We start from the raw sequence: 17,425 nt of genomic DNA on the forward strand, positions 1-17,425 counted from the left end.
TTCGGTCGTCTGCCTGTTCTGCTCCCCACTCTGTCTCTGGTGAATCCTCTCACCCTCCCACGCATCTGGCCTGTACCCCTGTTCTTATATACAAATAAATAAAATATTAAAAAAAAAGATTTATTTATTTATGCATACAAGAACTGGGGTACAGGCCAGAGGTGCAGGGGGTGAGAGGATTCACCAGAGACAGAGTGGGGAGCAAAACAGGCAGACTGACTGAAATACACTGCTGAGGGGAGCAGCAGGCGAGTCAGGCGAGGTCTGCTGTGCCATGTGGGCTGCACCCTGACCAGGGATCAAACTCATGCTACAGAGGCTGTGGACAGCTTCATAGGTTGTGTTGTAACCCCTTGTGCCACCAGGGAGGCCCCTTAGGTTTTTAAAAAAATACCTATCTGTCCCTTCAGCAAAGGCATTGAGGGCTTAGAGCTCCCGGCAGAGGACAAGCCCCGGAGTCAGGATCAACCAGACTTGCCTCCATGGGGGCCTGGCACAAGCGGGGATACATTCAGGACGCCCCAGATTGTATGTTTTTACAATACATATATACCTGTAATAGTTTCATTTCTAAGTTACACATAGCAAGGGATTATTAGTAACTAATAATTAAATAGCACAATTATAACTATATACATAATGAAAGTTATGTGGCTGTGGCCTCCTTCAGTATCTTACTGTACATGGTATTTTTGGACTGTGGTGGATGCGGGTAGCTGCAACCTTGGAAAGTGAAACCATGGGTGACAGGACATTACAATACAGAAGTCAATTGAGATGTTGAGGTTGGGGAAACTGAGGCTAAGGGAGGCTGGGTCTGGGAGCAGAACCGGCAGTGAACAGGACCCAACAGCCTTGCCTGGGGTGCCACGTGCCCTGGGAAGGAGCTATTTGCCGCAATGCCCAATAAAGCACGTGGCCACCCTTTGGCTGCAGCGCTGGTACCTCAAAGTCCATGTGCCTTAGAGCCAGCCTCTGTGACGCCTCCAGCACTGGGGCATTTTATTTCTTGTTTCGATTCAGAGAGGACATTCAGTTGTGAGCCGTGCGTTTGTGTTTCTCGTTGACGGGGAAGGAAAGTCACTGTGGACGCACGCTATTTTGCTTCATCCATCTGCTGAGGATCGGAGCATAATTAGGGGTCTGTGCAGTAAACCCAAGGCACAGCACAGACAACTAAAAAGCACCTGCACAGTGTTGGTTGCAAATTCACCCCTTAGAAAGCTGTGCAGACTCTGAGGATTTTACTTTTAATGTGTTGCACACAGGCCCGAGCAAAGAAATGAATTCATTGCCACTTTGATGAAAGTGTGCTTTTCCTGATGTGCGCAGGGCCACTGATGTCCGCTGTGGTTTGGAGTGAAGCTGAGTGGATTCCTGACCTCCCTTAGGCTTCTAGATTGATCTCTCTAGTTCAGGAAGGCAGTGCTTTACCCATCACTTTACAACTGGGGCAATCAAAGCAACGAGACATGAAATGGCCTGAGACGCAGAACTGGTGAGAAAGGTGACTGCTCCCCGCTTTCCCGGGAACCCAGGTGTAGAAGGAAGGGACTGTCCAAGGTATCATGCAGAGCTGGTCAGATCCAGACCTCAGGACGTGATTCCGTGACAACACACCTCGAGCGGCCAGCAGTGACAGCTTAGGACTTGTGGTTCACATTCCAGAAAATGTCACAAAAAGTCTGCAGCGGACCCCGAGCTTGCCAGGGGGTTGTTGACGTCAGCAGAGCCAGTCCCTGTCATTTCCCTGTCCCAACCTCAACCACCGTCTGTTCTTCCCAGAGCCACTCTTCCGAAACTTTCCATCTAAGTAAAATGGAAAAAGGAGCTCTCGCAGGCCTAAGCCCTCATTCCAACCAGTCTCTTGCCTGAAAAACCCTACCACATTCAGTCTTCTAAACAACCTGTTCAGATCATTGTTTCCCTTGTACAACTGAGAAAAGACAAGGCTTTGGAAAGTGCTTTTCTTTCCCCAAAATGATCCAACTAAGCAGAGCTTCGGATGGGTGTTTCTGAGTCCAAACCCTGCTGTTGGCTGCCCTTCTGATTTGGACTAACTAGGGGGCATTTACTTAATAGGGAGCTTTTGCACTCATTCTGCCAAGTGAGCGATGTGGTTCGGCCCTCAAGATGCACGTGAGTTAGTGTAGGACTGTCGGGTGTTCAGCCCCAGCTCGGGTGGATGAAGGAGGCACAGCTGGAGGGGGCTTGGGTGAAGGGGCTATAGGGGCCTGCACTGCGGAAGGGGAAGACACTGCCTCCTGGCGAGCTGGGTATCGTGGGTGTGACCTCAAACAAAAAGCCATCAGTTATTCCAGCAACAAAACAGTTCTGTTCAGGAACAACAGAAAGGAGGGCAGATGGGAGAGTGTTCGTGGCAAGACCCACATACCAATACATCCCCAAATCCAAGGCTAACAAAAGCACCTCTTCATTCCACTCAAAGGGGAAACCTCACATGCCACATGAGATAAGGTATGTCGGGTCCTGTAGTTTGCTGATTCCCCCCACGTCCATCCCCCAAGAATGGACACCCCTTCTAGCTTCCCGACTTCATTTGAATAGGGTTCCGAGTGTTAATATTCATGTGGTCATCTTACCTCCCAAGAATAAATTGCCAAATTCATTTGTGGACTGTTCGGCCTCACCTGGACTTGGGTGAAGGGAATACTTTTCCCCGGGGCCTGGTCAGGCCCTTGAAGTTCCCTGCCCAGAGACCCCCAGCCCGATTACTGCATCTCTGCAGAGTGTAGACCAGGCTCCAGTTACCTCTGGTTATAACGATTGGTGTGACAAGAGGCAGAGGGCCCTGCTGTCAACGTGGACAGGGCTTTTTCACAGCCTGTGTTCTAAACACAGCATCGAACATGACAGGCTAACAATGCCTTAGGCCACTGTCCGGTTATTCAGGTTAAGGCTGACTTTCTTACATGGAAAAGTGGAGAAAATAACACACCCAGTGTATAATGGAGACTCCAGTGTAGACGTCCTAAATTCCTTATTTATTTTAATTTGAAATAGGCATTTAGAAATAGCACTGTATCCAGGGATGGAATTAGAAGTTTTGCTAAATTTCCTTTATTTTTTTTAAAGATTTATTTATTTATGCATACAGGAACTGGGGTACAGGCCAGAAGTGCAGGGAGTGAGAGGGTTCACCAGAGACAGAGTGGGGAGCAAATCAGGCAGATCTACTGAAATACACTGCTGAGGGGAGCAGCGGGCGAGACAGGAGAGGTCTGCTGTGCCGTGGGGGTAGCTCCCTAGTCAGGGATCGAACTCGTTCTGCAGCAGCTGGGGATAGCGTCATAGTGCTGCAGCCTAACCCCTTGCACCACCAGGGAGGCCTGAATTTCCTTTATTTTTGAAACCCACAATCTATCACTCAGATTGTGCCATGGCTCTTGGTGGTGTTTCGAGCAAGCAGCATCCATCATCATGTCTAAGACGAAGGTTCTGTCGAGTGTGTGCGGTGGGAGAGGGCCTGTTGGGAGCGGCTGTGGGAAGGGGACCCAACAGGAGGGGCGTATTCGCGCAGCTTCTGGGCATCTGGGCAAGCGCGGAGGGGACTTACCCGCCTGCACCCTCTCTGTCCTCAGGGCTCCTGGTGGGGACCCTTGACGTCGTGTTGGACTCCAGCGCCCGGGTGGCCCCTTACCGGATCCTGTACCAGACCCCGGACTCCTTGGTCTACTGGACCATCGCCTGCGGTGAGTGTTCCTGGCATCTGGAAACTTGGAGAAATGTTAGGACTAACAAGTTCCTGCCAGAAAGAAAAGGACCGTTTTGTAGGGCACAGTCACTTGGTATTTTAGGGTAACCACAGCCAGCTTGACAGATGGACCCCAAACCTCAATGCTTAGCGCAATGAAGGCTCCTTTCTCACTGGGGTCCTGTGGCCCCTTCACCTGGAGCGACGTGCTCCTGAGCTCAGAGTCGCCAAGTCAGCCTCTGGGGGGAGGGGGACGTGGGAAGTGGAGGCACACCTGTGTTGAACTTCCTGGGCCCCAAAGGGTCACCCCTCACATCCATCACAATCCACTGGCTAGAATGAGCCCCACAGCCCCAGCCTAAGTCCTGGGCCAGCTGGGATGAGAGGAGCAGTGGAGAACGGGGGTGTTCTAAGAAGTCTCTGGATATCCTAGCCCGGGGCTTTCTGCTGAACAGGACCTTCGTGTTCCCTCCTGGGGACGGTCTGAGTAACGCGCTGGGCTCGTGCTGGCGGGGAGGAGCTGCTGTTGTTGGCTGGCTCACAAGAGTGTCTCGTCCAGAGTGGCCAAGATTTTGTAGCTATCTGTTTGTAGGTGGCTTTCAGTTAACCTTAGGGGGCTAAGCCCACAGAGCGGGCTTCATTGCTTGGAGTGCATCAGCCCCACACTGGACCCCAAGTGTTACAGGAGTTTTTGGGGCCGGGCTGCTCACCACCCATAAACCTGGTGAGAGATGGTGGAAGGAGATCAGGTTTCATCAGGAGTCGGTGGACTTAGGACACACCCACCGCTGTCACCAGGGCCATCTCCCCAGACTGGGGAGCATAGGGGCTCCGATGGGGGGCGGGTAGGATGGGCATGGCCAAAGGGGCTGCATCAGCAGTTCAGGCAAAGGAGGCAGGAGATCCACGCCCCTTGCCCTTCCGAGTGTGGTCCTGGCTGGTTCTGGCGCTGCTGGGCTGCCTTTTGCCATGATGAGTCTGTGGCTCTTCCCTTGGCTGCTGCCTCCATCCGCCCGTTTGCCTGGTTTTCTGGTTTTGTCTGCAAGAAAAGGTAAACAGGAGGAGAGCAAGACAAACGGGCAATTATGGTTACCAGGCTGGTGCCACGCGGGCACTGAACACCTTTAAAACAATTTCATTTCTGTTTTCACATGCCTTTTTTTTTAATTAATAGTCTTTATATTTTGGAAAAGTTTTAGATTCACAGGAAAGCTAAACAGATAGTTCCGAGAGCTCCCATAGGCTTCTACACATGTATTATTAACATCTTGCTACAGAAGATTTGTTTCATTAATTGAAACGCCATTATAAATAAAGTCCATGGTTTATTTAGATTTCCTTAATTTTTGCCTCATGTCCTGTTTTCTGCCCCACAACCTGCTCTGTGTTGTAAATCTGTACTATATTTAGTCGTTCTAACCGGCTCCTCATGAGTGAGGAAGTTTGGAAATAGGAGCATTCAGTTAGGATTAGGGTCTCCCAAGCCCATTTATCAAACTAAATGAGGAACAAGGGGTTGGAGTCAGGGTGCCCCCAACCCAGTGAAAGGTGGAATGGTCAGAACACCACCACAGTGCCAAAGCAAAGGACCAGAGCTTTGGCCAGATAACCTGGGAGACTCATCAGGCCTCTGTAACCTAGGAGACCCCACAGGCCCCACCAGTCAGCCAGAGACACAACGCCAAGACCCAGGGAGACAGTAGAATCCCCACTCCTGGCCACTGTGCCCCCATAAACGTCTGCTTCTTGTCCCCTCAGCAGTTACCCACTCAGGGCCCCCTGCTCAGAGACCTTTCTTGTCTTTCTTTGCTGTCAGTAAACTTAATGCTTTTCCACCTAACTCTGGTCTCGATCTTGAATCCTTTCCTCCCGAGACAAGAACCAGAGCCCTTTGGCATCTGGCTCCCAGACTCCAAGCTGTGGAACTTTCTCAGACTTGCCTTGTTCTTGTTGGTCCCGATGGGGGTAGGTTCGGGTCCAAACAGCCCTCTGTTGGAATTGGTTCTGTGTTTTCTCATGATATGCTCGGGTGATGATTTTCACGACAGAGCTAAGTGTTGTTTTCACCCCCCTCCCACCAAGCCAGGGTGCACACTGTCAGCCCCATTTATGGCTGACGATGGCCATGACCATCCTTTTGGTTGTGACGTCAAGTGTCTCCATCATCACGTTCTGTTTTTCTTCCTCTGTCTACCCTTGACGTCTTTGGAAGGAAGTCACCGCACAGCCCACATTTAAGGAGTGGGGAGTTTGAATGTTTTCAATTGCTTATATCACTATGAAATCATGAATATTTATCTTACACATTAGGGGAGCCCAGTACAAATTTATTTGTTTTGTTACTCAAATCACTCCAGCTTTGGCCACTGGGAGCTCTTTCAGTTGACTTTATTAAGTTTTTAAATTGATCTCTGCCGCGTAGGAAGTGTGCTACGAGACAGACAACAGATCCAGTCTGCTCTTGAGAACACAAGTAAATACCCACGTACAGAGAGCGTGAACAAGACCCCCAGTGCCATTCAATTGCAGGGACCCAATTCAATCCAGGAATCTTGGCCCGCCTGCTGCAGAGCAGGGAAGTTGCATGGTGAGGAAACAGACTGCTGGAAAACTCTGGTGCCCAGCAACACTCCCTTGAGGATTTGATAGTCTGTGGAATTCTAACAGTGCAGTTGTGGCCCCTTAAAGTTGTTCTGCTTGAGACCCAAACAGCTTCCTGGGAAAACATGGGCTGTATCAGGCATTTCTGTTCTGCGTTCCCAGCCTTCTCCCCACTGCCTGATACAACCCGGGCTGTTTCTGGGGCTTTGCCCTTCTATGAAGCAGTGTTCCTCTGAATGCTCAAGTGGGAAGGGGACCAGAGTGACGAGCTGGATCATTCCCGAATTCCTTGCCCATCCAAGCCTATAGAACACTGGGCAGCACTGGTGCTGGCACCATTTATACCACAAGGCCCGTGCTTTCATTTCCCCTGTAAGTAAAGCCTCTCATGGCTTCAGGATCTTGTTATAAGAAACCAGAATGGTTTTAGCTTTTGTGTATATTGATTACCCATAGAGACAGCTCCAGAATCTCCTCCTAGAAGACTCCACGGAAGTGACAACCACGTGAAAGTCTCATTCACCCATTAGTTATTCTCTCTGATCGATTTCCCCACTTAAAACCCAAATTGCTGGCTCCCTTTCATGAGAAGACTTTAAGAGCGGAAGCTGCTACCTTAAAAAGATTCCTTTGATGTGCTGACCTTTCATTTTGTAATTTTAGTGCTTTTTTCCCCCCATAAACTACACAGTTGGTATTTGGTGGGACAGTATGTTGAAAGCTTTTTAATTTACTTGAATATCATACATCGTGGTTGGAAGAGCAGCTTTGGCAGAATGTTGGGTGGGTTGAAGTCATCGCCCTGGGGAGCCCACGGGATGGCAAGACTGTCTGTCCAAGTCCTGGGAGTCCTCGGCACATGCAAGTCAGATTCGCGGAGCACCTGACCGTGTCGTCAGGAGCCCGCTGTCTGCAGGGGAGAGGTGGCCTTCGTGGTGAAGCCTAGGCACGGGGTTTGCCTTACTCTGGAGTCACGGGAAGACCGCAGGAGGGGTCCTCGGAAGCTGGTCTGACCAACTCCCCACAGAATAATCACCTGGACCAGGGCAATCCGAACCATACAGGAGGAGGCGTGGGGAACGGCGAGAATTACCTGATGAAACATAATCTCCATGTGCTTATTTTTATTATCGTCCATCTACCCCAGACTGGTTTGAAGAAATTCATTTTTCGCATGTCCTCGGCACTGAGAACGTCAGTTGGGAGATAATGTCTTTTTCTTTTCATTGGTTCCTGAGGTGAAGCCGCCACCTTCTGTGGTTGTCTCACATGTGTGGTTCTGCCACGAGTTCTAGCCACCGAGGGTGAAGCAGTGCAACCACAAAGTCATTCTTTAATTCTGGAATGAGTGTATTACCTCCTGTGTGGGTGTGTGATGTACAATATATATATGATGCACAGGTGACTTATATTGGAAAAACAACAACAAAACTTTATTCTGCAAGATCCCAGTCCAAGAAAACGGGGAAGAGAATTTAATATTTTCCTACCACATCCTGATGCCCCCGTCACGTGTGGCTTGGGCGGAGTGGCGCCACTCAACTCTGCCGCAGGGAGAGAGCTGCTTAAATCCAAGGTGGCCCGGCGAGGTGCCAGGCGAAGTAGCTTACTTGGCTTATGCTAACCAAATGTAGGACTTGGAGGCCTAGGGATGAGCTCAGCCCATTACAGGGGGGCAGCCGTACTGGGGAGCATCGGGCCCTGTTCCCCAGTGATAGCCCATTTCATGTCTCATTCATAATTGAAGCGAGGGAGGCTGATTTCTTGCCCATTATGGGAGGCAGTTACAGCAGCTCTGTGGCCACAACTCTCTTACTGTTGCAACTTAACAACTGTGACCCAGCACCCTACCCAGGCGCCTCCCGCTGTGCCGGGAAGGTGCTGCACAGAAGAGTGGATGAGAAGACTTGCTGCCTTCCCGCTGAAAAGCATCCTATGAGTTTCTGGACCCCCCTGAGCAGACGCCAGCCTAACACGACGCTCACTCTTGGGCTCTAGGTCCTTGCATATGTGTCCTCTGGGGAAGAGAAAATATTAAAGGCAGAGCTGGATGGAGCCATAGCTCCTTTAAAGGCATTGAATATTAATGACGCAAGCCTGTTTTTTAAAAATATCTTTTAAAGGCTGACATTTACTACTATTGTGTTCGCTTTCATACAGGTGGTTCCAGAAAAGAAATCACCGAACACTGGGAATGGCTTGAGCAGAATCTACTGCAGACGCTCTCTATCTTTGAAAATGAAAACGATATCACCACATTTGTGAGAGGAAAAATACAGGTTTGGGTGCTTTGTTTTTAAAAACATTTTACTTTCAAATGCAGGCGTACCTCACTGTATTGCACTTCATAAAGAGTGCATTTTTTTTTTTTATAAGACCCTCTGCCAAAAAGATAGCTTGCCAAGGTGCAGGTGATGGTTAGCATTTCCTAGCAATAATGAATTTTTAAGTCAAGGTATATACATTGTTTAAGACATGGTACTCTTGCATATATAATAAGCTAGAGTGTGAACGTAACTTCTATATGCACTGGAAAACAAAATAATTCTTGTGATTCTCTTTATTGCTCTACTCACTTTATTGTGACATCTAGAACCAAACCCACAATATCTCTGAGGTTTGCTTGTAATTTAAATTTTACAGAAGAACTGAAAATAACAAATAGGTGTACTTCTCTTCATTTCTCACACTTCAGGCACCCATGTAGATGCTGCTGTGTATTTGCTTTTTTACTTAATACTTCCAGGACAACACTCCATGTTGTTGTGGTTTTTTACTTAAATAGTTGTGTTTTTATTTTAGATAAAAACTTTTTTGAAATAACTTTTAGATTTACTGAAGAATTATAAAGACAGAGCAAGGAATTCGCCTAGGCTCCACACTCAGCGCCCTGGCATCCTATAAAACCAGGCCCATCTGGAAGGGGAGGCAGACATGAAGCCTCCTCCTAGCAGAACCACTATGAGGGCTCAGCTGCCTTCTCCTGTCTTGCCTCAAATGATATTTTTGGGAAGTGGGCGCAGAGAATTACAGGAAGGAAGTGAAGTTTGGAAGTGACAATAGGTGGGAGGAAAAAAAGAAACAGAAAATAGAACAAGGACCAATTATATCAAGTAGCCATTCTTCTCATTTCCTTACACCAAAAATGTCAGATTTAATCCCCTGAAACCAATTATGAGGAAAGAATTGCAATTGTGTGTGAAAGAATGTCATTCACGTGCAAATGAATGGTTTAAAAATTCACAGATTTTTAAAGGGAACCAACAAACATATTTGTTTTGAAATCTAATTATCTTTTATAAATTAAAAATGTAATAATTAGTCTTTTTCCTGGTTCCTTATTTAGGTTAAAAAAATCAAAATCAACAAACAACTATAAACTAGAGACCCAAAGATACACTACAGGGTGGGGATGGGAGGGCAAGAGGAGGGAGTAGGATCGAAACAAGGGGGGGGGTGGGAATTGTATGGGGACTATAACCAAGATGAAAATGCATACACTGTGCAAAAATGATAAATGATGTAAAAAATATATATAATTAAAATAATAATAATAATAATAATAAAGGTAATAATTAACAGGAGGCAAGCATAATCCAAGCACTATAGGTAACATTTTGCTTTTTCCCTAATTTCTAATATGCATTTTATCATATTGTAGCCCCACCGTACACATAATATCATGTCTTTTTCCCTCGATGAATATGAGCTATATTGTTACATAATTTTTAGTTATTTTAATAACCGAATATTATTCCGTAATTGATCTTGTTAGGGGGAAACCATGTCCTGAGCTAATTCCATGCAGGCTTTGTGAACCCCACCCCCACGCCAGACCAAAGCCATCAGGGCATTGGGAAAGACAAATCCCGTCACCACCAAAGGGAAGGTGGCTGGGACCTGAGGTTGGAGTTAAGCAGCCAGGTTGGGTATAAAACCAGACACGTGGGCCTTGTGGGGCTCGCTCTCTCGCTCACCTCCTGGCTTCACAGCTCCTGGCTCGCGGCCAGCTCTCAGAGTGCCATTTGGGATTCCAGATGGGCGGATCGGGTAGGAAGCATTTAAGACTTTAATCTCCCACTTTTCTCCCTGAGTTGTACATTTCCTTATTTGCCCTGCCCTTGTAAATAAACCTTTTATTAACCTTTCGTGTCCACCTGCAGTAGAGCATTGATAAGTCCTTTTAAGCGCACGGGTGAGGACCCACAGTCAGGTACCCCGTTTTGTATTGGGGCTGCCCTGTAACAACCTTACCATTCTTCATTCCCTTTCTAGAAGTTTCATCAGCCTCTAGATTAGTAGGGAGAGGAGAGGGGTACAAACAATAAATAATACAGTGAACATTTTTGTTCATATAAATTTTCCTATAGGTTTTTCCCCTTTGACATGGATTATAAAATCTTTATTGAGAATTAAGCAGTTTACACATGTTTAATGGACCTTGGTAGGTATCGTCAATATATAAGAACCTCTGTGTGATTACGTCATTGCTCAAATTTGGCATTCTAATTGTTTAGATGGATTTTCAAATTTAATAAGTAAATACTGGTACCATTCCTTCAGTTTTCTATCTTTGATTGATGATGAGGTTGAAAGTCTTCATGTTTGCTCGGTTAATTTTCCTGTTTTTGTGAATTACCTTTTTTGTATTTAAACTTTTGTTAGACATGCTGCATATTTGGGTTAGGGTCATTTTTCAGTTAAGTGGACCTGTTGCCTAGAACCAGGGGGATCTATTTTATACTGTAGAATCCACAGGAAGGCGGTATTCCACCCTGTGTTCCATCATCCTATCCTCCTGGCTCAAAAATCACAGCCAACTCAGAAACAGTTCTGCATGCTAGACCCTCTGTCAAAGGTGAGGAGGTCGGGAGGGGCCCTCCAAAGGACTAGTCCCCTTGCTGCCGACCTTAGTTGGCAGGGCTGGTCTGTTGTATTGACCCCAGACGTGTGTCTCAGTTCTACATCTTCACGAATCCTCTTATATTTAAAAACATTTTCTTTTAAATGAACATGCTAGAAATGTGGCACTTAATAGATATTTAGCATAATCTGAACTGACTAATTTTTCACTCAACACATCAGAGTTGTTCCACGCCACGCCCTTCCGATGCTCTCCTTACCCTGACTGCAAGGAAGCCCTGTCCCAGCTGCCGAGAACAGCAGATCCAGCCCAGCCCACTCCCAGGCCCCATGCTCGCTGAGTTGACTGTTAGGATTGCTGAGGGGGGAAAAAAAAAAAAAAAAGATTGCGGAGGGATCCAGCTGCTCTTTATCAGCGGTTCTTGTTCAGAGACTTTTATCGATTCTTTGATTTCTCCTTCCATTCTTGTCTACTTTTTGATCCCTCTCTAATGGCCTGATCGCTTGTGATGTATCATAGGCTGTAGGTCCATTCCCCCGCTGGGAAGGTTTATCTCATCCCTCTTCCTTCTGAACTGGCTTTTCCTCCCTCCCCAGAGGTGCAGTGTCCTCATGCTGCCTCCTGTTTGAAGTTTCCCAATAAGCATCCTACCAAAGCCTGCTCACCCCTAAAATAACCTGCATCCAAAATGCATATCCCTGGCTTCCATGAAAGCCACCATCTCTGTTCTCCCAACAGAGCAGTGTCAAAAGTAATTAGAGGAGACAAACTTATCTTGGATACCCTTAGGGGGAGTGCATTCCCCTCCCAGTGTCTGCCCTGTACCCTCCTGTATGAGCAGGAGTCAGCAACTTGGCACTTAATTTCCCAAGGGTTGCTAACTCTTCAATAATTTTAGATTTAGAAACCTGCAACTCTGGAGGACATAAAAAAATAATAAGATATGACCCCTTAGCATGCCTGCTAATTTGGAAAGACAGCATATACTCATTTAATTATCTTTTATCGATATCAAGTAGGTACTAGATACTGGTGATTAACAATGTTCAAGACACTATATTTGGAACTCATATTTAGTGGTGGATGATCATATAAAAAATATTTTCAGCCAACACATAATTTAAGAGAACATAGATGTGGAATGCTCAACTTTGGTTTAGTATTGGTTCAAGCTTGATTTGGGTAGATGAGGATGGGATTTTATGGCATGAGATACAGATTGGACTTTTCCCCATTTCACTGATAGCCTGTGAGCATTTTTAAGATGGGAATGCTGTAATCACATCCCGCCCAGAAAATGGCTGCACAAAATACGTGGGAAAACCCTTGATGGGAGGCAGTCAGGAAGCTATTGCAGCGGTTCCTGGACTGTGGAGGGGCTGGAGGGGGTCTCTGTTAGAAGGGGCTGCTGGCTGGGGCAGGACTGCCCGTGGGAGTTTGGGTTGGATACAGTACAGGGAGGGGAAAGGTGGTGGTGGTGGTTGGATCCAAAGTGTGCTCAGGTCTTTCAGCGGGGTCTGCTATCTTCCAGTAGGAACCACCATCTTCCAGTAAGTGGCCAAAACCACCAGCAGGCAGGGAGAGAGAGGCCCCGCTATTGTCCTGCAGGCGTTTTAGAAAACATGGTGGTGCGCCTTGGACCACAGACACGCAATTGATTCCACACGAAAAGTGTTGTCCACATAAAGGGCATGGGCACTGCTCAAAGAGGAAAACCCCACAGGAAAGCGTTACCATGGCAACGCTGGAAGAGGCCATACTGTTACCCAGCACGCACTTGGCATTGTTGTAAACAAACGAGCAAAAGCCAAGAGAATCAGTTCATACTGTTCATACTGAGTATATTAAGCATTCTTAGAGCCAAGACAGATTCATAAATGTGTGAAAGAAAATAATCCAAAAAAAGGAAGTCAAAGAGAAGGTCCCGGGTTCCACTGAAGCGCCCACCTGTTCCCTCCCCGCCCCCCAGAGCAGCTCACTGTGAGACCCCGAGGAGAGGAGCCCACGCTGCCAGCCCCCATTCCCTGCGCGTTCATGGAATGACAGGTGTGAAAAGAAAAATAAAAAGACCTCTGGGCTAATAAAAAATGTGCAGTCTAGAATTTTGGATTTTACCCTGGTGGCAGTCGGGAACTACTCAAGATATTGATAAGAAGTTTGTAGTTGAAAAAAGCTTTAGGAAGATAAATTTGTAGGGTGCGTGCAGGATGCACTAGAAGCCTAAGAGCCCCAAGGCATGGACACCAGGTGTGAGGCAGTGGGGACTTCACCCCTGGTGCGGGTGGCAGGGGCTGGGGATTTCCCAGAGTCCAGGGCTGGCAGACTTGGGGAGCTGAGCCCTGGTGTCTGACAGTCCAGAGCTCAGGCCTTCCCAGGGCTACCTTGAGGCCGGAGCGCATGGCAACGAAGTGAGAGCGACTTGATGGTTCTGAAGTCCAAGGTGGAATCCGAGGGGGCATTTTCTGTTGTGAGATAGACGGCTGATCTTTGAGGAACACCTTGACACTTGTCGTTGTTTTGCTACAACCTTGATGAGAAAAAAGGATCCACTTAAAAGTTCCAGTTTCCAGGAACCTACCCCCACACTGGGGAGACTTACTGTACGTAGGAGCCGGTTTGCAGGGAATTGCAGAGAGACGGGATAACCATCAGCTGCCCCTCTGGCTACTATTTGACGGAGCAGTAAGACCTCACCTGCTGGGCAAATAATTCATTTACTGACCAACTGACCAAAATTTGTGTGTCTGATATAACTTTAGCTCTCGTATCCACCCCTTTTCTGTTCAGTTGACTGCGTGTTCCCTGGTGTTATTCATGACCACAAGGCAGTGGACCTGTGGCCAATGGCAGTTAGTGGCTGCTTTGCTTTTCCAGCCCTGGCTGTTCAGGATGTATTTTGTTTGGTCATGTTGCAGAATGGCCACAGTTGACACGAGGGAAACTCTATCAGCACGAGCCAGGGCAAGGAGTGGAAGTAGCAACATCCTTACATCTCATTTGTGAAATAGAACGATGGGCTTCATTCTCAGTGAACATAATACATAATACATGATTATCACCAATAAAAATAATAAAACCCCTGTTGTTTAACTGAAAATCTTCTAGAATGCAAATCCTACTTGGTATTAGTTTAGAACTCGAGGGTTGCCTTTGAAAATAACTTACAAATTTTTTTAAATGCTGAGCCTTAGACTTTTTTTCCCCTTTCCACTGAACACAATATGCAGAAGAAAGTCGCCTGTTCATATTAAGGCCATTTTCTGCTTCATGTCTTATCCCTGCTTAGGGCATCATAGCAGAATACAACAAAATCAATGACGTGAAGGAAGACGATGACACAGAGAAGTTTAAAGAAGCGATTGTGAAATTCCACAGGCTGTTTGGGATGCCCGAGGAAGAGAAACTCGTCAACTACTATTCCTGCAGCTACTGGAAGGGGAAGGTCCCCCGCCAGGGTTGGATGTACCTCAGTATTAACCACCTTTGCTTTTACTCCTTTCTCATGGGGAGGGAAGGTAAGTGGCCTGGAATTTCAGAAGGAAGCTTTGCAAAGTGTACACACTTTGCCCTGAACTCGCACATCCTATCAAAATATCAAGACTAAATCTGTAGTGATGACTGGTTCAACGCTGTGTTTGAACTAGTGAACCAAGTAAATTCAGTAATGATCAGTCTAACATTTGTCTGAAAAAACTTGGTCAATTAATATTCACCAAAGGAATCTTTCGCTTAGTAAGCATAGACTTATATCCATAATAATTATGAACAGAGGATGTGGTAGACGGAATTTGAATCTTAAAACTGGCACACAAAACAATAATAAATACGGGTGCACAAGCTCAGTGAGTCTGTGAGGTTGTAGGTGGGTGGTAAGGCGGCAGCCTCTGGAAGAGATTTCCCGGGTCAGGCCTTGACCCAGCCTTGTTCCCTGTGCCAGCCAAGCTGGTGATCCGGTGGGTGGACATCACGCAGCTGGAGAAGAACGCCACGCTGCTTCTGCCCGACGTGATCAAAGTGAGCACAAGGTCCAGCGAACATTTCTTCTCCGTGTTTCTCAACATCAACGAGACCTTCAAGCTGATGGAACAGCTGGCCAACATTGCCATGAGGCAGCTACTGGACAACGAGGGCTTCGAGCAGGACCGGTCGCTGCCCAAGCTGAAGCGGAAATCGCCTAAGAAGGTGTCTGCTCTGAAACGGTAGGTGACCCAGACTTGGGCCCTCCAGACTGTAGACATAGGAGGACCATTTGCTTGTGAGATTTTTTTTTTTTAAAGATTTATTTATTTATTTATACAAGCACTGGGTACAGTCAGAAGCACGGGAGAGAATTCATCGGAGCCAGAGCGGGGAACAGAACAGGCAGACTGACGAAATACACTGCTGAGGGGAGCAATGGGCGTGGCAGGAGCGGTCTGTCACACCATGTGGAATCCTCGCCAGGGGTCAGGGATCGAACTGGCACTGCAGAGGCTGCGGGCAGCTTTGCAGACTAGCGCTCAACCACTGCACCACCAGGGGAGGCCCCACTTGTGAGATTTAACTTATGCTGGGCAGCTACAAGGGTCCACGCGCGTTTCTGGGTCTCGACACAAGGGTGGGCATGGACACCGATGAAAATGGGAAGGTGGGGGCACATCTGGCAAGGCCCCAGAGCCTGCTCGGGCCTGATAGGGTTGTCATTGCCTTGCAGGGACCTCGATGCCCGGGCAAAGAGTGAGAGGTACCGCGCTCTCTTCCGGCTGCCCAAGGATGAAAAGCTGGACGGCCACACAGACTGCACCCTCTGGACCCCGTTTAACAAAATGCACATTTTGGGACAGATGTTTGTCTCCACCAATTACATCTGCTTTACCAGCAAGGAGGAAAACTTGTGCAGCCTCATCATCCCACTCCGTGAGGTGAGTGCCAGTGGGAGCGGGCGTCTTTGGAGTTGATCTGTATGTCTCTGTGTGAACCAGGGATGGCTTCCTCTTTATTGCTTTCTTTAGGTCATTTATATAATGGAGCTGTCAAGCACAGGGGATTTTTATTTTTTGCTTATCTCCCTTACCAGTGAATATACATTAAATCTTTCACATATTATTTAATATTCTTTTGCAATATAAGTTTTCATGATTACATATTATTTGATTAATTGTATTATATGTACACATTTATATACAATTATATGGATGTAAACATATAGAGAGATTATTCAGTTAGCCGGGGTTGGCTCTTTGCATTGTTTTCAGTTTTCCTCCAGTCGTATGTATAACTTTCCTCACATTATAAATTTTCAGACATTGAATTACTGGATCAAAAAGAATATAAAATGTTAGGCAGTGAAAAAATCTAGTTTTTCATCTTCTAGGATGAACTAACTGGTTTATGACACATTTTGAGGCCAAGATATGTTGTTGGGATGAGTTCTGGAAAGGATAATTCAACAGCTCGTACATTTGGCTCTGAAATGCATTTTGTAACCTTTTCCAACCCATTTGCCTTCTTTGCATGGACTGTTACTAAACTGAATGTTGTTCTTTAAGTCCTGCCCGAATATAATAGCAGAGTCACCCGGCCACTCGGGAAACCCATTCTGGGAGCAGCGTGCTCCGCAGATGTGCAGGGGGCTAGTTGCAGAGCGCCCCGGCCTGTCGTCTGCTTTCCTGCTCCCCACCGCGGGGTGTCAGCTGCTGCCATCTGCAGTACAGCAGTGTGGTGGCCCAGGGGGTGAGGAGTGGTGATGGGCACGCTCAGCCCTCTGAGGCCGTTGGTTTCCCTAAGAGGTGGTGGGGCAGAGCCTTATTTCAGGGTAGATGGAAGAGGGACAGAGCGGAGCCACATGGAGAAATGAAGCGTGTTGTGGTTGGAGGAGGCAGCTTTAAAGAAATGCTCCCCTGAACCCGATGAATCGCTGAGGAATATTAATGGTAGAGCCCTAACCCCAACTAATGGAAGAAGCAAAACCCTAATGTAATTTTTATTACCTTTAGGGAAGGATAAAGACCCTGGGTGGCCCCACCCTCCGCCGGCTCTATCTGGGCAGAGTGGACTGTCCTCGCGCAGGTGCCTCTGGGAGCTGGTTAGGCTGAGGCTCGGCGGGGGTCACTGTGGGGAGGTTTCATCCATCTTGGAAGGACCTGGGTTGTATAGACTAGGAGTTGTTATTTTATTTAATTATTAAAAGTGAATGCAGTCAGTGCCATAAACCAGCATGACCTCAATAAAAATAATAAAGGAAACCATGTACATCCTCTGGGGGT

At 47.2% G+C, this 17,425-nt stretch overlaps 1 protein-coding gene across 2 annotated transcripts in view; it reads left to right on the forward strand.

The window, feature by feature from the left end:
* TBC1D9 (TBC1 domain family member 9) overlaps positions 1 to 17,425 on the forward strand; it is a 67,293-nt gene that overhangs the window by 26,408 nt on the left and 23,460 nt on the right. The window contains exons 2-6 of one of the 2 annotated variants that reach the window (XM_037497877.2): positions 3,603 to 3,713; positions 8,477 to 8,595; positions 14,467 to 14,695; positions 15,118 to 15,379; positions 15,874 to 16,081. In XM_037497877.2, coding sequence (XP_037353774.1) covers positions 3,603 to 3,713; positions 8,477 to 8,595; positions 14,467 to 14,695; positions 15,118 to 15,379; positions 15,874 to 16,081 — 929 coding nt within the window. Of the gene's footprint in view, positions 1 to 3,602; positions 3,714 to 8,476; positions 8,596 to 11,047; positions 11,175 to 14,466; positions 14,696 to 15,117; positions 15,380 to 15,873; positions 16,082 to 17,425 lie in introns of those variants that run through there. The other variant, XM_054689930.1, reaches the window with a different exon arrangement.

This window comes from Talpa occidentalis, unplaced genomic scaffold (genome assembly GCF_014898055.3).
Source record: "Talpa occidentalis isolate TD23 unplaced genomic scaffold, MPIMG_talOcc4v2.1 talOcc4.8, whole genome shotgun sequence".
NCBI classification, from domain to species: Eukaryota; Metazoa; Chordata; class Mammalia; order Eulipotyphla; family Talpidae; genus Talpa; species Talpa occidentalis.